This window comes from Coregonus lavaretus (assembly GCF_964263955.1).
Source record: "Coregonus lavaretus genome assembly, chromosome: 16".
Lineage (NCBI taxonomy): Eukaryota > Metazoa > Chordata > Actinopteri > Salmoniformes > Salmonidae > Coregonus > Coregonus lavaretus.
The window spans coordinates 34,698,544-34,717,851 of record NC_140003.1 but is presented as its reverse complement, the minus strand read 5'-3'; the positions used below and the strand labels follow the sequence as shown (position 1 = coordinate 34,717,851).

The window sequence follows — 19,308 nt, the reverse complement described above, 5'->3', positions numbered from 1 at the left end:
ACTTAACTCCACAGCAGAAGCACACTGGGAACATGGTCCGAGCCCTTGGGTTCATCTGGGACTGCTGTTCCAAGACGCAAGAAGCACAACGAAGGGTGAGCTCAAGCTTTATGCAGTGTTTGTGCGCGTGTTTGCCATAGGGCCAGGAGTTTTCCCTTAACGGGTAATTGAGGTTTGTGGCATGTAACCTGTGTCAAGGGTGGGTATATTTGAGCATGTATAGGCTCTGAAGCAGCCATGCTTGTCAGCAATAGTTGCAGGGTTTGGGCCAGGGTATGTTTGTCTGGAGGGAGATCACCAGTCCTGTCCCATCCTGCTCTGCTATGGTTCTCATCTCCCATACGCTGACAGGAAGGCTATTCTCCACAATCAATTTTGAGGAAGTGGGTACTCGTGCCAGGATCGGCTGCTCTGGATATCTCAGAGAGGTAAAACAAGCACATCCATTCAGAAAAACCTTTCTGGCACAGCGTTTGAAGCCTAAATGACTGGTGTTAATCACGCAAACCAACAGTTTTTAAAGGCACTGGTTGAAAATATCCAATAGAAGGCAATAGCAACTCAAAGTCGTTAATAAGGGGAAAAGTAAGAACACAAACTTAACAGACATTACATTAGACCACTTACAATGAGACAAAACACTGAATTAAATGGATATGACACTTAAGAGCAGTAACTATATATTTCCAGTTTGAAGGACTTGGAATGATATTACATAGAAATTTTACAATCAAAAGACTGCATATTTGTTTTGAAGGGGCAGTAAATTAGTTTCTCTGTCTGGGCACGACGTGACCTTAACGAGAGGTCAGTCACTGCGCCACTCGGGAGTTAAATATTCTTAAATTCCATTCCTTGTATGTATTGGGTATATGTTGTGAAATTGTTAGATATTACTTGTTAGATACTACTGCACTGTCGGAGATGGAAGCACAAGCATTTCGATACACCCTTAATAACATTTACATTTTAGTCATTTAGCAGAACATCTGCTAAACACGTATGTGATTTGATTTTAATAGTGTCGTATCTGATGAATGGTGGTCATTATTGCTGTCAACAAAGAATCCGTAATGCTGTATCGTGTTAGAGGCTTTTATTAAAATCACGAGTTTACAGCATAGGTACAGACCTGCGATGTCCGGAGAACGGCCCCTCAGATTGCCATGGCCGTTCTGACGTCTTCCTCGCCTAACCCCCTTATTTATAAACAATGAAACTCCCTCCTCTGGCCAATCACCAGTCTCCCCTTTATATAGCCTTCCAAGAGTTGAATGGCTCCCTCTACTGTCCAATTCCCGTATCTTACAACCCACTTCCTGTCTGTCATATGTGACGTCACGCTAAAACCTTCCCTCTTGATACCAAAAATCAACATTCTTTCAGTTCCATTTAAAAACATTTAACACCATCATATTGTCAATACACTACAATAGGTAAGGCTGCCAGACGATTTACACTTGGCCCACAGCTTTGTAACGTATTTACAATGCACTTTCACTGACTCTGTGGTTTAGAAGAGGGTACCAAGCTTTCTGCAGGTCAACATTTTATTCATCAACAATTACGTTGAGTGAAGGGCATTCATGTCGGCCATTCACAGTGAGCACATAGGCCTATACTCCGCCCAACCATGATTGTGACCATAATCTCCTCTCTCACCCTCTACAACAAGCCTTCTCCGCCTGACTCTCTACCATTGCCACTAGATTATTCTTTCTATTGTTGTTATCTATTCAGTAACATTCCAGTCCCACAACAACTGAAATAAATCATTTCATGTAATCATATACATATAATCCGTAAGAAGCGCCTTCTTTTGTCATTTTTTCCCACTTGGTTACAGGGTTAATTGTGTGTGATTACAGGGTTAAAACAGAAACAACTCAAAAGGTTAATGGTTTATGCATTAATTCCAAGTGGTTAAGGTTAGGTCACTGGTTTAAGGAAGTGACCTAACCAAATAATAAAAAATGACATGCTATTACCATCTGGTATAATCAGTATTCTCCCAACTTGCTAGTGCATTGTGAACTGCGGTAGCACAAATAAAAATCTATTCCTATTTATCAGTCTGTTCTCCTACCATGGCTTAGATGACTGACCGCAGCTTTCCCACCTAGCCGAGCTATTAGACTATCCTTTTGTAAATTAATTGAGGTGTAAATGTTTCTGTCCAAGAGTCTCTTTCCTCTCACACAATTTGCATCGGGCAAAAACTAAAAAAAATTAGCCTAGTCCCGGAGTTGAGCGAGAACATGGGTTAATAAAATGCTGCATTTACACTTGATTTTCGAAAAATAGGATACTTGTGCCTTACAATCCTACATAAGCAATCTGAGTGATGAATTTACTGTTTTCAAAGTTGTTTTAGCGTTATTTGTTGGCTAATTCAGGATTTCGTTCAAGTGATGAACAGAATATTTTTGCTAATTAAATTGGTTATTTCTTTGCCAAAAATTGTTTAAGTAACTTTACTTGTCTAATTCAGGCTTTTGTTCATAGACCATACACAGGCCATATAGACCTACAGTTAAAACGCGTGCAGCTGGAAAATAAAATATAATTTAAAAACAGAAGGAAAAAAGTAAAGACGATCAGAAAGGATGTCGGTGCTTATTTATTTTGAACCAAAGCCATGAATGAGTGAGTCAGAATAGCCTACTAAATAGACCAAGCCTAAACTAATCAATTAAATTGCCTAAATAAACTAGTACATTTAATAAATCAAATAAATCAATTAAATATCTCAGGTCTTGAAAATATGGGCAACCTTTTTCCCCTCCGTATACAACATGGGCACGATCCCGACTTAGACATTTATGCCTTTCCTATGCACACCTTTCCTACGCACTTCTCAGTGTTTGGTATTCAGACGTAAAATTTTTAGGCCCGTGATGGGCTGTGCAGGTGCAGCTAACTTGCGCGCTAAAAATACATTTCATTCAAACGCTGTAAACCCTCCCACTTGCTGGCCAACAGATTTTCTTGTGGAGTTTTTATTCAATGGGATTTTCAGTACATTTATCTTAAGTCATCCCTTTTGTCAAGAGACTCAATAGAATACATAGAGAGAACGGGTCAGAATATAAGAATCAATGAAAGAAAGCAATTTATGCATATTCGTCTCCATTTCAGCACCAACTGGTATTGTATTCTGTATTCATTAAGGATCCCCTTACTCGTCCTGCAGTCCAACAATATTAAGGCAGTTATATACAATTAAAGATATTACATGACTTTACATTTCATAACACTTTTCACAAAACATTAAGTGTGTGCCCTCAGGCCACCGCTCTACTACCACATATCTATAATAGAAAATTAATGTGTACATGTGTGTAGAGTGCATGTGTATGTGTATGCGTGTCTCTTCACAGTCCCCGCTGTTCCATAAGGTGTATTTTTATCTGTTTAAAAAAAATCTGATTCTACTGCTTGCGTCAGTTACCTGATCTGTAATAGAGTTCCATGTAGCCATGGCTCTGTGTAGTACTGTGCACCTCCCATAGTCTGTTATGGACTTGTAGATTGTGAAAAGACCTCTGGTGGCATGTCTTGTGGGGTATGTCAACACTGTAGCTCAGCTGGTAGAGCACGGTGCTTGTAATGCCATGGTAGTGGGTTCGATCCCCGGGACCACCCATACACACAAAAAAAATGTATGCACGCATGACTGTAAGTCGCTTTGGATAAAAGCGTCTGCTAAATGGCATATTATTATTATTATTCTTACAAAAACAAGTAGTGATGAAGTCAATCCCTTCTCTACTTTGAGCCATAAGAGACTGAAATGCATATTATTAATGTTACCTCTCTGTGTACTTTAATGGACAGCCGTGCTGCCCTGTTCTTAGTAAATTGTAATTTTCCTAAGTCCCTGTTTTTGGCACCTGACCACACAACTGGACAGTAGTCCAGGTGCGACAAAACTAGGGCCTGTAGGACTTGCCTTGTTGATAGTGTTGTTAAGAAGGCAGAGCAGCGCTTTATTATGGACAGACTTCTCCCAATCTTAGCTACTGTTGCATAAACATGTTTTGACTATGACAGTTTACAATCTAGGGATACTCCAAGCAGTTTAGTCGCCTCAACTTTCTTAATTTCCACATTATTCATTACAATATTTAGTTGAGGTTTAGGGTTTAGTGAATGATTTGTCCCAATTACAATGCTTTTATTTTTTGAAATATTTAGGACTAACTTATTTCTTGCCACTCATTCCGAAACTGACTGCAGCTCTTTGTTAAGTGTTGCAGTGATTTCACTCGCTGTAGTAGCTGACGTATATCGTTTTGAGTCATCAAAGCCAGTGGCATGTCATTAGTAAAGATTGAAAAAAGTAAGGGGCCTAGACATGTGCCCTAGGGAATGCCAGACTCTACCTGGATTATGTTGGAGAGGCTTCCATTAAAGAACACTCTCTGTGTTCTGTTAGACTGGTAACTCTTTATCCATAAAATAGCAGGGGTTATTAAGCCATAACACACACTACCGGTCAAAAGTTTTTGAACACCTACGTTTTTGAACACCTACTCATTCAAGGGTTTTTATTTACTTTTACTATTTTCCACATTGTAGAATAATAGTGAAGTCATTTTTCTTTGCTTATTTGAGCTGTTCATGCCTTAATATGGACTTGGTCTTTTACCAAATAGGGCTATCTTCTGTATACCAACCCTACTTTGTCACAACACAACTGATTGGCTCAAACGCATTAAGAAGGAAGAAATTCCAAAAATTAACTTTTAAAAAGGCACACCTGTTAATTGAAATCCATTCCAGGTGACTACCTCATGAAGCTTGTTGAGAGAATGCCAAGAGTGTGCAAAGCTGTCATCAAGGCAAATGGTGGCTATTTGAAGAATCTCAAATATAAAATATATTTTGATTTGTTTAACACTTTTTGGGTTACTGCATGATTCCATATGTGTTATTTAATAGTTTTAATGTCTTCACTATTATTCTACAATGTGGAAAATAGTAAAAATAAAGAAAAACCTTGAATGAGTAGGTGTTCTAAACCTTTTGACCAGTAGTGTACGTTTTTCCAGCAGCAGACTATGATCAATAATGTCAAAAGCAGCTCTGAAGTCTAGCAAAACAGCTCCAACAATCTTTTTTATCATCAAAATCATCAATTTCACTCAGCCAATCATCAGTCATTTGTGTAAGTGCCGTGCATGTTGAGAATTCCCTTCCCTATAAGTGTGCTGAAAGTCTGTTATCAATTTGTTTACAGTAAAATAGCATTGTATCTGGTCAAACACAATTTTTCCAAAAGTTTAATTTGGGTTAGTAACAGGCCGATTGGTTGGCTATTTGAGCCAGTAAAGGGGGCTTTGCTATTCTTGGGTAGTGGAATGACTTTTGCTTCCAGGCCTCCAGGCCTGAGTGCACACACTTTCTTGTAAGATTGAACATATGACAAATAGGAGTGGCAATATCATCCGCTATTATCATCTGTAATTTTCCAACCAAGTTGTCAAACCCAGGTGGCTTGTCATTGCTGATAGACAACCATTTTTTCACCTCTTCCACACTCACTTCACAGAATTCTAAATTACATTGCTTGTCTTTCATAATTTGGTCAGTTATACTTGGATCTGTAGGGTAGACGTTTGTTGCTGGCATGTCATGCCTAAATTTGCTAATCTTGCCAATGAAAAAGTCATTAAAGTAGATATAAAAAATAATCTGATCTTGTAGATTATTAATTCACATTTTAGGGTTAGGAAAGTATGTATGAATAAATAAAACAGTTTGGAGAACCTTTACTCACTAAATATATTGATGAATAAAAAAATACAGTGGTTTGATTCCTCCTGAAATTTTCATATTCAAGTTCAATCCATAAAATATTGGAAGTTGGAAAAAAAGTGTACAATAAGTTGAACAATGATCTTACCTTAATTCTCACTAATCATGGAACTGTATGACAACGGTCCAGTCGTCGTGAATCGCGCACCAGGCTCAAGGTTTAACCTGCTACATGTGGTCTGAGTTCCATAATGATTCAAATAGGCTACATGTCACAAATTATTGCACAATGTTAGCCTAATATTACCCACTAATGCTAGCGACCCTCAGGAACAACTTACAAGGACTTGACAGAGGAAAGAAAGGTAAAAGGAATTGAATGATGAATATATATATATATATATATATATATATATATATATATATATATATATACAGTGCTATGCAAAAGTATTTTCCCCCTTTCTAATTTTCTCTACTTTTGCATATTTGTGATACTGAATGTTATCAGATCTTCAACCAAAACCTAATATTAGATAAAGGGAACATAAGTGGACAAATACCACAACAATTACATATTTATTTCATAAACAAAGTTATGCAATACCCAATTCCCCTGTGTGAAAAAGTAATTGCCCCCTTACACTCAATAACTGGTTGTGCCACCTTTAGCTGCATTGACTCCAACCAAATGCTTCCTGTAGTTGTTGATCAGTCTCTCATGTTGCTGTGGAGGAATTTTGGCCCACTCTTCCATGCAGAACTGCTTTAACTCAGTGACGTGTGGGTTTTCAAGCATGAACTGCTCGTTTCAAGTCCTGCCACTACATCTCAATTGGGATTAGGTCTGGACTTTGACTAGGCCATTCCAAAACGTCCAATTTGTTGCTTTTTAGCAATTTTCATGTAGACTTGATTGTGTGTTTTGGATCATTGTCTTGCTGCATGACCCAGCTGCGCAAATTGGATCACAGTGCCATACGTTTTGTTACCAAAGCCCCATATATTACCCACCAATTTGACCTGTACGCTCTCGTTGGCTGGCCCTCACTACATATTCGTCGCCAAACCCACTGGCTCTAGGTCATCTATAAATCACTTCGAGGCAAATCCCCGCCTTATCTTAGATCATTGGTCACCAGAGCAACACCCACCCGTAGTATGCGCTCCAGCAGGTATATCTCACTGGTCATCCCCAAAGCCAACACCTCCTTTGGCCGCCATTCCTTCCAGTTATCTGCTGCAAATGACTGGAACGAACTGCAAAAATTTCTGAAGCTGCAGACACTTATCTCCCTCACTAACTTTAAGCATCAGTTGTCAGAGCAGCTTACCGATCACTGCACCTGTACACAGCACATCTGTAATTAGCCCACCCAACTACCTCATCCCCATATTGTTATTGACATTGTGATTTATTTTGCTCATTTGCACCCCAGTATCTCTATTTGCACATCATCTTCAGCACATCTATCACTCCAGTGTTAATACTAAATTGTAATTATTTTGCACTATGGCCTATTTATTGCCTTACCTCCATAACTTACTACATTTAAACACACTGTATATAGATTTTCTGTTGTTTTATTGACTGTACGTTTTGTTTTTGTTTATTCCATATGTATCTCTGTGTTGTTGTTTTTAATCGCACTGCTTTGCTTTATCTTGGCCAGGTCGCAGTTGTGAATGAGAACTTGTTCTCAACTGGCTTACCTGGTTAAATACAGGTGAAATAATAAAATTTAAAAAACATTCTAAAGCGCATACATCAACTTGGCATGTTCAGCCCTACAGAAGCCTATAGTTCAGGTCTCCAAATTTCATCCATGCAAATTGGGAGGGCACACAATTAAAATTCTGAATAACGGCACAGCTGTTTATATACACTACATGACCAAAAGTCTGTGGACACCTGCTTATCAAACATTTCTTTCCAAAATCATGGGCATTGATATGGAGTTGGTTCCCCCCTTTGCTGCTATAACAGCCTCCACTCTTCTGGGAAGGCTTTCCACTAGAGTGACCTACCACTTCCCGGCTGAGCCGTTGTTGCTCCTAGACGTTTCCTCTTCACACCTAGACGTTTCCACTTCACAATAACAGCACTTACAGTTGACCGGGGCAGCTCTAGCAGGGTAGAAATTTGACAAACTGACTTGTTGGAACGGTGGCATCCTATGACGGTGCCACGTTGAAAGTAACTGAGCTCTTCAGTGACTTTCAACGTGGCACCGTCATAGGGCGGGGTGGGTGTGGAGCCAGAGATAGCAGGGGTTCAAATTGTAGAAGCAGGGGTTCAAACTGTAGAACCCAGTTCCTACGATTGTATACACCTGTCAGCAACGTATGTGGCTGAAATAGCCGAATCCACTAATTTGAAGGGGTTATATACATTATATATACAGAATAATCTTATTTCACTGTGGAAAAGTGTCTGCAATACATGTCATGTTGGTATGATTTTCAGTTTGCTTCCATTTGGCTGGTTTGACATTCGTCTCCAAGGATCATAAGGAAAAATCATCTGTGTCTTTACAATCTCCTTCTCTAAACGGATTACTAATTTACCGATCTATTATCAATTTATAAATTACAGTTCATGGAGAATACTGATATTTCTATCAGGAAAAAGAAAGTAGATGGTTTTTCCACTTGTAACCGGCAGGTTCCCGCGACCTTATTCATGGTTTCCTTACGCATAAACATGGTGGCATTAAGTCAAGTCCAAAATACGGTGTTTCTGTAGACACACCTCCAAAACACCTTCATTTTTTTGAGCTCCACCTAAAACGAAAAGTGTATGACTAGCATTCTATTCTCATGCTTAAGTTCAAGGTCAGAATATGTATAGAGAGAAAAGCGCATGAAAAGGGAATTGTGTTCAATTTATGCAAGCTTAACCTCTTAACGATCAGACCCTTTTTTTCAATTTTCGCCTAAAATGACATACCCAAATTTAACTGCCTGTAGCTCAGGACCTGAAGCAAGGATATGCATATTCTTGATACCATTTGAAAGGAAACACTTTGAAGTTGAAATGCAAGAGAAAGGCCACATTATAATATTGCAGTTTAGGCTCAAATTAGATTTTGGCCACTAGATGGAAGCAGTGTGTGTGAAAAGTTTCAGATTGATCCAGTGAAGCATTTTAATACTGGACTATTTTGTATCAAGTCTGGTCAATTGATACATTTTCAAGTACATAACTATAGAGAACATACAAAAATGATATGGTAATACACACTCCCAGGAATGTCATACATGATGGATCATTAGCTTATACAGTAACTTTCTAGATGGCCGGGCGGGGTCGGTGTGGAGCCAGAGACAGCAGGGGTTCAAACTGTAGAACCCAGTTCCTACATTTGAATATAAAAATTGATTTCATCAAACAAAACTATGCTACATTTTATCTCTGGGACCCTTAGGATGACAAATCAGAGCAAGATATGTAAGTACATTATTTACCTTCAGAGGTGAATATATCAAACCAGTTGCATGACAATTTTTGTTGTTGTTTTGCACTTTCCTCAAACAATAGCATGGTATTCTTGCACTGCAATAGCTACTGTAAATTGAACAGTGCAGTTAGATTAACAAGAATTTAAGCATTCTGGTCACATAATACATGTCTATGTCCTGGAAAGTTTGCTGTTACTTACAACAGTCATGCTAATCACATTAGCGCATGGTAGCTCAACCGTCCCGTATACGGGACACCGATCCCGTAGAGGTTAAGTCAGGTCTGAATTGGGCCCATGTGCATACAGATTACTTGCCTGTCATTTTTTCCTCGCTGTACTCTCTTTCATTCAGTTTCTTTCTTCTTTCTTCAGCAAAGAACGACTCTGCATTGTCTGCTTCACATGAGGCTTTCGTTTAGGATGGTGGACCATTCTTGATTAACACGGGAAACTGTGGAGCGAGAAAAACCCAGCATGTTGCAGTTCTTGACACACTCAAAGCAGTGCACCTGGCATCTTCTACCATACCCCGTTCAACGAGACATGCATATTTTATCTTCACATTCACATTCTGAATGTTACACATACACAATCCATGCCTCAATTGCCTGAAGACAATTGTCTTAAAACAAAATAAATTTTCTTTAATCGGTCTCCTCCCCTTCATGTACACTGATTGAAGTGCATTTAACAGGTGACAGCATCAAGGGGTCATAGCTTTCATCTGGATTCACCTGTTCAGTCTGTCATGGAAAGAGCAGGTGTTCCTAATATTTTGTACACTCAGTGCAGATGATCCCAATTTTAGCTCAAAGTCAGCTGCAATTTGAAAAAAAAGAAAAGTAGCACATTGAACCATGTCACGTGGCGTATTTTTAAAAGTATTTGGATAGTGCTCAAACAAAGACGTCATATCTGAATTCCTCCATCTTTATGCACCATTGTTTTGTTTGGTCTTTTTCCTGTATTTTTTAGAAGCATCCAGCTGCAGACAGTGAGCGCTGAGGGCGCCCGGTCTGTGAACGTCTCAGATGGTGTTTTTGCTTCTCAGTTGGTATGTGCGCATGCAGTGTTCTAATGTCACGGACCAAGGCTATATACAGGTCTGATCAGACTGGCCAACCAGGAATAGGGCCATTCCGCCCCTGGCTGAAACCCTCATATTAAACACCAATGGTATTCACTAAGTTGATAGGTTATATTTCTATTTTAAAATCATCGTATTGTATTATTTTATATATTTTACATGTGATAAGGCCACACAGAGGGCCAGAGATAATTAAAGACACCTGTGATAATCTGGGTGGAAAAATGCCACTAGATGTCATGTTATAAATTACATAAAATCCTTGAAAGTTAACAAACTTCAACTTTGGATGTTACCAAAAATGTACCCTCCCTTTGCAACCCTATCTGCACCTATAGCGAACACACCCACAACACATGTAAACACACTGATCTATAATCAGCTCAATTTTTTTTCAACACTCAACACATATAGTTTGGGAGTCCACGAGGACCTGAGGAGTCGAACAAAATCAATTGAGATTCTCCTGGGGAGAAAGAGAAATGACAGACTTCTTGATTGATTGACTGACAGACGATTAGCGTGATTGCTGATTGACAGGCAGCTGTGTGAGAGGGTGTGTTTGGTCCAGAGAGCATTACAAGAGCAGCAGTCTCAGCCCTGTCAGTCTCAGCTAGTTTCCCTCCAAGTCACCTTGACCCTTAGCTCATCACAAGCAGAAGACCATGCCACACAAAATGGGTGAGTCATTTGTAAGAGTCCTAAACGCTTTTGTGTGTTCCAGATTAGATGCCATTTTCACTTTGTCTTTATGCTAGAAGAAATGAGTTTATTTCATTGAGTAAGAAAAGCATCATCTTCAATACTTTGATGTGGCTTATCTGATCTGGTTGCAGCCGAGAAGGTTCTGATCGTGTACGCCCACCAGAGTACTGGGTCATTTAACGCTGCAGCTAAAGATGCAACTGTGACAGCTCTGACTGCTCAGGGCTGTAAGGTGGAGGTGTCTGACCTCTACGCCATGAAGTTTAAAGCCTCTGCTACTGTTGATGACATCACTGGTAACAGTCTGAACCATGCGTTACTTAATTACAGTAGTGAATGATAAGTGTATAAGCTTGAGTGCCTATTAAATGCTTAAGGTCACAACAATTTTCTGTTGGCAAGAGCTTTTTCTTTTCTACCTGAACTTGCTTAGTCTCAGTCTGTTATGATTTATCAGGGGAGGTGAAGGATGCTGAGCACTTCCAGTATGGAGAGGAGACCATGCTGGCATGGAAGGAGGGCCGACTCTCTGCTGATATCACTGAGGAACACCGCAAACTCTCTGAAGCGGAGCTTGTCATATTCCAGGTGATCTCCTGCAGTACTGTGAAGTGTCTTAGGCTTACGTGGATGAAGCCAATTTTCCTAACCTCATTTTAAGTGTAGAGCCTTTAGTGCTTTTTGGATGGTGGCTGAAATGCACCCATTCCAGGTACTGGTTTTTGACTAGTGTCTCATCTCTCAGTTTCCTATGTACTGGTTCACTGTTCCTGCCATCATGAAGGGCTGGCTGGACCGGGTGCTCACACTGGGATTTGCCTACACCTCAGAAAAGAGGTACAGCCAGGGCATCTTCAAGGTAGGGGATGCATGTAGGGCCTATGTAGATTACATTTTCAACCAGCAATGATCAAGAAATGACTCAGATTTTGCTCTTACTGTTACATCAGCTGTTGTACAATGACACAGGAGACATTTACTGCAATGGGCCTTTTAATAACACAAATGGTTGGTTTACATGCTCCTTCAAGGTTCTTCCCATTCTTTGGTCCATTCATATCAATGTCTCCTCACCTTGTTTCCCTCCAGGACAAGAAAGCCATGCTGTCCTTCACCACTGGATCCCAGGAGTCTATGTTCAGTGCCAATGGTATCAATGGAGACATGAATGTCACCCTGTGGCCACTGCAGGTATGTTAGGCTTGGCTGACACTACCAGCATGTAGACTGCTGTACTGCAACGTGCTTTTGCTTTCTATATGTTATCTCCACTGGATGTCTGCTTTTATTATAAGCATTTGACTTCCAGGTTGGAAAGTGCTAATTTTAACGATTGGAGGACTGCTTCAGTTGGACAAATCAATTCATGTTTTATATACTTTAGCATGGTTATTGAATAAGTTCATTCCCTCTCTTTAGAACGGCATCCTGCACTACTGTGGTTTCCAGGTTCTGGCTCCTCAGATCTTCTGGGCTCCACCCCACATCCCCGCTGAGGCTCGGGACAGCATGCTGGAGGCATGGCGCACACGGCTGCAAGGGCTTCTGGGAGAAGTACCGCTTACTTTCACACCCTCTGACAGCTTTGATGGTGGGAGGGGCTTCCAGCTCAAAGAGGATGTCCAGGAGAAGCACTCAGCCAATGCGTTTGGCCTGTCTGTCGGAATCCACCTGGGCAAGCCCCTCCCACCCAACAGCCAGCTCAAAGCTGGGGTGTGAAGGATACTGGAGGACTGTCATCCCTACACATGCTGCTTATGCTCTAAATAACAAATAAAGATTGGCTTCCTTAAACTGAATGGTGTTCACTTTAATACCACACTTGTTATTCAATGCTTTAACCTAGGTTTCATACTTGGTCAACTGATTAATTCAAACTCCTCTGCAGCTTCTGACAAATTCAGGTGTTAGTGTAGTTCACTACTCTTGTATGGTAATTACAGTTTTGTGGCTCAATACATTACAAAAGCAGCCTGATTAAACATGCTGTGACCTGTATGCGATCTCCCACTGAAGGGCTGGCTTGAGGTCTCAAACCCCTCTCCCAGAGGTGGCTTTGGTTTGGGTCAACAGAAAAAGGGGCCCATATCCTGCCACGCCAAGCCCTCAGCTTTGAGATGGAGGACATAGACAATGTCTGTGTAGGCGACGGCTTCTCACAGGCAAGGTCGCTAGTCATTTGTTTAAATGTTCAGCACTAAGTTAATGCATTGTGCTATTAATATGCTGCTTCTGTTATTCAAGTTTAGGATGTTTGTGACTGTTCAGTGATCCCAAATACACCTGGCATCTGTGGCTGCTTGGTGTGTAAGAGGCCTCTGTTCTGACTCCTTTGTGGGAGCACCCTTGTTTTGGCTGAACGCACTCCTTCCAACACGGCAGAGGCGCACTTGGAACATGTTCTGAGCGCTTGGGGTTCATCTGGGACTGCGGTTCTAGAACACAGGAAGGCGAGCTTATGCGTTTGTAGGGCCAGGAGTTTTCCCTGAACGTGTAATTGAAGTTTGTGGCATGTAACATTTTCGAAGGGTAGTTATATTTGAGCATGTACAGGCTCTGAGGTAGCCATGCTTGTCAACTGGTTGAAGGGTTTGGGCCAGGGTATGTTTGTCAAGGGAGATCTCCAGTCCTGGACCCATCCTGCTCTTATTCTCCCACACTGACTGTGTGGAGAATAGCCTTCCTACCAATCAATTGGAGGACTTGGGTACTCTTGCCAGGGTGAGCAGATCTGGATCTCTCGGAGCTGAAACACGCATCCATTCAGAAAAACCTTCCTGGTGCTGTTTGAAGCCTAAAGGACAGGTGTGAATCACACAAACTAACAGTTTTTAAAGGCGCTGGTTGAAAATATCCAGTCAAGGAAATAGCAATTCAAATTTGCTGAATGTAAGGGGAAAGTAAGAACAGTAGAACCTTACATTAGACCCCTTACAGGTAAGAATGCAATAATGACATGTTAATAGATACTGTAGTATGTAGCTGCTAAATAGTGATAAAGTTCAATGTATTTCCCTGGTTATGTAGAAAAAAATAGGGGTCAATAAGCACAAGTATGAGGCCATTTTACCTTCTCTTAGCAGCATCATGTATACTTATTAAGAATGTACTTGGAACTTTTGGAGAAAGACCTTAACAAAAGTTTGAGAAACAACATACTTGTTCTTTGTGGGCTGACCTTTTGGGTCTTTGCTTGTAGCTAGGTAGTTACCTTGTCGTTTCCGTCTCGTTTACCTGTTTCCTGTTACTTTCCGATCGTCAGTTATTTTAACGCTGTACTTAAGTTATCATATAATTTGCTGGTAATTTCTATATAGTTTCAGTGTACGTACTGGGCCTTGACACTATTCTAAAGCAATGATCTGTTCCTCTGTTACCAAGTAAATTACTATTACTTAATAGTTTCTGTGTACCTTACCGTTACTTTACTTTTTATGTACATCCAATTTCATTTCATGCGCTTTCTCCCCAGACAGGTTTTGGTTCTGCTTGTGTTGTGGCGCATGTAGATTGAATGGACACGGGACACACTGCTGCTGGTTCTGGGCTTTTATTACTGGATGTGAATAAATCCAGTGCAAAGCAATAACATGAAATGACTAGCCTCTATGCTGCACTTTTGCTATTATTCAAAAGTAATCAACAGTAATATTTTCCTATTACATTGAATAAAATAATTCAGAATTAGAAAAAATACATTTATACATTTTATTATGTGGCACACATTCTACATTCCAAAAGACCACTTGCTAATATAAATGCATAAAACAATAGCAAGTAGCCAAAAATACCAATAGTGTCTGGCTCCAGCAGATACCTTTTCATGGCACAGATGCTGTGAGACATACGAGCTGAGACAGGATCTTGAATGTTGCCAGAGAGGATGATGCGTTACTGCCCCCAACAGCACAGGTGGTAAATTACATGATTAGCTAGTTAGTGCGTAGTAGCTAGTTAGCCACTAGCTACATTAGCTAGCTAACTGCTAGCTAGCCCTGGACCAGAGCTAGTGCGGACCAGAGTTAGCTAGTTACTAGCTATGCCCTGGACCAGAGCTGGAACAGAGCTAGTTAGCTACTAGCTATGGCCTGGACCAGAGCTAGTGCAGACCAGAGCTAGCTAGCTACAAGATACGCCCTGGACCAGAGCTAATTAGTGTGGACTAGAGCTAGCTAGCTACCAGCTATGTCCTAGACCAGAACTAGTGGCAGATTATAGCTCTGGTAAGGGCGTTAGAGTGCTCCATGCGCAAACACCAACTGAGACATGCAAATAGTCTGGGTAGCCATGATTAGAGGTTCAGGAGTCTTATGGCTTGGGGGTAGAAGCTGTTAAGAAGCCTTTTGGACCTAGACTTGGCGGTCCGGTACCGCTTGCCAAGCGGTAGCAGAGAGAACAGTCTATGACTAGGTTGCCTGGTATAGAGGTCCTGGATGGCAGGAAGCATGGCCCCAGTGATGTACTGGGCCATACGCACTACCCTCTGTAGTGCGTTGCGGTCGGAGGCCGAGCAGTTGCCATACCAGGCGGTAATGCAACCAGTCAGGATGCTCTCGATGGTGCAGCTGTATAACTTTTTGAGGATCTGAGGACCCATGCCAAATCTTTTCAGTCTCCTGAGTGGGAAGAGGCTTTGTCGTGCCCTCTTCACGACTGTCTTGGTGTGTTTGGACCATGATACTTTGTTGGTGATGTGGACACCAAGGAACTTGAAGCTCTCCACCTGTTCCACTACAGCCCTGTCGATGAGAATGGGAGCGTGCTCAGTCCTATTTTTTTCCTGTAGTCCACAATCATCTCCTTTGTCTTGATCACGTTGAGGGAGAGGTTGTTATCCTGACCCCATGAACATTCTATTGAAATGGTTACTTGCATAGTGGAGTCTTTTGTTGTTTAGCTAGCTAGCTAAACAATGAACCATAATCCCAACTCTTAACGTTACTACCCTGCATGAATCTGCAGGTAGCTAACCAACCAGGTTCAATGTTAGCTAGCTAACATTAGGCTATAACTAGCAATGTGAATTGCTCTGAGATACGAATAATATTACTACACAGATCATACACGTAACGTTAGCTAGCGAGCCTGCCAGCTAACGTTAGCTAGCTAGCTAACAGTACACTTTAACTTGAAATCAAAACGACTTCCTGACAAAATTAGAAACGTGTAATATCTGAAAATGCTAGACTAGCTAGCTAGACTATCTTACCCGTATACATGGATGGACGCTTCTCCCTCTATGTCACGGATGCCATGGTTGCCCTTAGTTTGAAGATGTAATCCGGAGACAGGTGTTTTATACAACAGCCTTCTGTGTGTTCTTTTTTCGACTCCGTCTGCATATTTGCAATCAAACGGCAGAATTTTCTTCATCTCCTTAGCTATCATACTGATTTCAAAACTCGGTCCTCCAGAAAGTGGAGAGCAACACTTATGCAGTTCTACTGCGTTATATATTTCAAAAAAGCTGTGTTAGAAAGGATTACCTACACATACTGACCAGCTCATGTTATAGACAGAAGCGCGCTACATGGCAGGCCAATCCGAACTCATCTCTCGGCATTTCCAGCCCATTCATTATCTCAGCCAATCATGGCTAGGTTGCTGTCTTTTTCCGTGGCTAAACCATCTAGGCTCGTAATTTAACAATTGTATTCGTATTTACAGATGGCATACAAGTTTGCAATTAAGCCACATGAAAGTTGACACATTCCAGAAGGCATTTCTGTAAAAAAAAAAGTTTACGTTCAAATGGCTCTCCTGTGAAGTAGTGACGCGCGACATACGCCTAGTTTCCTGAAACGAGTCACAAATTACTGTCAACCATTGTTGCCATTAATGCTCGTTCGAACCACCAGAGGGTATCTGAGGGCTTCTTTATGAAACATGTTGGTGCTTGCTTACTTTTCCAAATAATCCTACAGAGGACCATGCAGGCCAGATGTTTTGATTGCTATACCCTATCTGAAAGGTTTTTAATTAATCTAGTTTTGCCAAACACAAAACAATTACAAACCATATGCTCATTATCTTTTTTTCTATAAAATGTCTAAATGTATTTTTTACCACTTTGAACATATATTTTGGGATTCCACGAGGAGTCGAGCAAAACCAACATATTCTCCCAGAGGGCAGGATAAATGACAGACTGATTGATTGACTGACAGATTACTAGCTTGATTGCTGATTGACAGGCAGCTGTGTGAGAGGGTGTGTTTGGTCCAGAGAGCATTACAAAAGCAGCAGTCTCAGCCCTAAGTCAGTCTCAGCTAGTTTCCCTCCAAGTCACCTTGACCCTTAGCTGAGCACAAGCAGCAGACCATACCACACAAAATGGGTGAGTGATTTGTAAGAGTCCTAAACACTTTTGTGTCTTCCAGATTAGTTGCTGTTTTCATTTTGCCTTTATGCTAGAAGTTTGTTTCATTGAGTAAGAAAAGCATTATCTTCAATACTTGATGTGGCTTATCTGATCTGGTTGCAGCTGAGAAGGTTCTGATCGTGTACGCCCACCAGAGTACTGGGTCATTTAACGCTGCAGCTAAAGATGCAGCTGTGACAGCTCTGACTGCTCAGGGCTGTAAGGTGGAGGTGTCTGACCTCTACGCCATGAAGTTTAAAGCCTCTGCTACTGTTGATGACATCACTGGTAACAGTCTGAACCATGCGTTACTTCATTACAGTAGTGAATGATAAGTGTATAAGCTTGAGTGCCTATTAAATGCTTAAGGTCACAACAATTTTCTGTTGGCAAGAGCTTTTTCTTTTCTACCTCAACTTGCTTAGTCTCAGTCTGTTATGATTTATCAGGGGAGGTGAAGGATGCTGAGCACTTCCAGTATGGAGAGGAGACCATGCTGGCATGGAAGGAGGGCCGACTCTCTGCTGATATCACTGAGGAACACTGCAAACTCTCTGAAGCGGAGCTTGTCATATTCCAGGTGATCTCCTGCAGTACTGTGAAGTGTCTTAGGCTTACGTTGATGAAGCCAATTTTCCTATCCTCATTTTAAGTGTAGAGCCTTTAGTGCTTTTTGGATGGTGGCTGAAATGCACCCATTCCAGGTGCTGGTTTTTGACTAGTGTCTCATCTCTCAGTTTCCTATGTACTGGTTCACTGTTCCTGCCATCATGAAGGGCTGGATGGACCGGGTGCTCACACTGGGATTTGCCTACACCTCAGAAAAGAGGTACAGCCAGGGCATCTTCAAGGTAGGGGATGCATGTAGGGCCTATGTAGATTACATTTTCAACCAGCAATGATCAAGAAATGACTCAGATTTTGTTCTTACTGTTACATCAGCTGTTGTACAATGACACAGGAGACCTTTACTGCAATGGGCCTTTTAATAACACCACAAATAGTTGGTTTACATGCTTCTTCAAGGTTCCTCCCATTCTGTGGTCCATTCATATCAATGTCTCCTCACCTTGTTTCCCTCCAGGACAAGAAAGCCATGCTGTCCTTCACCACTGGATCCCAGGAGTCTATGTTCAGTGCCAATGGTATCAATGGAGACATGAATGTCACCCTGTGGCCACTGCAGGTATATTAGGCTTGGCTGACACTACCAGCATGTAGACTGCTGTACTGCAACGTGCTTTAGCTTTCTATATGTTATCTCCACTGGATGTCTGCTTTTATTATAAGCATTTGACTTCCAGGTTGGAAAGTGCTAATTTTAATGATTGGAGGACTGCTTCAGTTGGACAAATCAATTCATGTTTTATATACTTTGGCATGGTTATTGAATAAGTTCATTCCCTCTCTTTAGAACGGCATCCTGCACTACTGTGGTTTCCAGGTTCTGGCTCCTCAGATCTTCTGGGCTCCACCCCACATCCCCGCTGAGGCTCGGGACAGCATGCTGGAGGCATGGCGCACACGGCTGCAAGGGCTTCTGGGAGAAGTACCGCTTACTTTCACACCCTCTGACAGCTTTGATGGTGGGAGGGGCTTCCAGCTCAAAGAGGATGTCCAGGAGAAGCACTCAGCCAATGCGTTTGGCCTGTCTGTCGGAATCCACCTGGGCAAGCCCCTCCCACCCAACAGCCAGCTCAAAGCTGGGGTGTGAAGGATACTGGAGGACTGTCATCCCTACACATGCTGCTTATGCTCTAAATAACAAATAAAGATTGGCTTCCTTAAACTGAATGGTGTTCACTTTAATACCACACTTGTTATTCAATGCTTTAACCTAGGTTTCATAGTTGGTCAACTGACTAATTAACTCGTCTGCAGTCTTCCACATTTTCTGATGGCATTCAAGTATTTTGTTTAGTTCGCTAAAC

At 41.4% G+C, this 19,308-nt stretch overlaps 2 protein-coding genes across 2 annotated transcripts; both read left to right on the top strand.

The window, feature by feature from the left end:
• Window positions 1–10,988: 10,988 nt before the first annotated feature.
• Window positions 10,989–12,735, top strand: LOC311143813 (NAD(P)H dehydrogenase [quinone] 1-like; the record flags this gene model as incomplete). The annotated part of the gene is made up of 6 exons (XM_084179691.1): window positions 10,989–10,992; window positions 11,148–11,312; window positions 11,474–11,604; window positions 11,762–11,875; window positions 12,106–12,207; window positions 12,436–12,735. The coding sequence occupies 6 exons, from the start codon at window positions 10,989–10,991 to the stop codon at window positions 12,733–12,735; spliced, it is 816 nt and encodes a 271-aa protein (XP_084035817.1).
• A 4,614-nt stretch (window positions 12,736–17,349) lies between these two features.
• Window positions 17,350–19,091, top strand: LOC311143812 (NAD(P)H dehydrogenase [quinone] 1-like; the record flags this gene model as incomplete). The annotated part of the gene is made up of 6 exons (XM_084179690.1): window positions 17,350–17,353; window positions 17,501–17,665; window positions 17,827–17,957; window positions 18,115–18,228; window positions 18,462–18,563; window positions 18,792–19,091. 6 exons carry the CDS (start codon window positions 17,350–17,352, stop codon window positions 19,089–19,091), a joined length of 816 nt encoding a protein of 271 aa, XP_084035816.1.
• Between the last annotated feature and the right edge of the window lie 217 nt (window positions 19,092–19,308).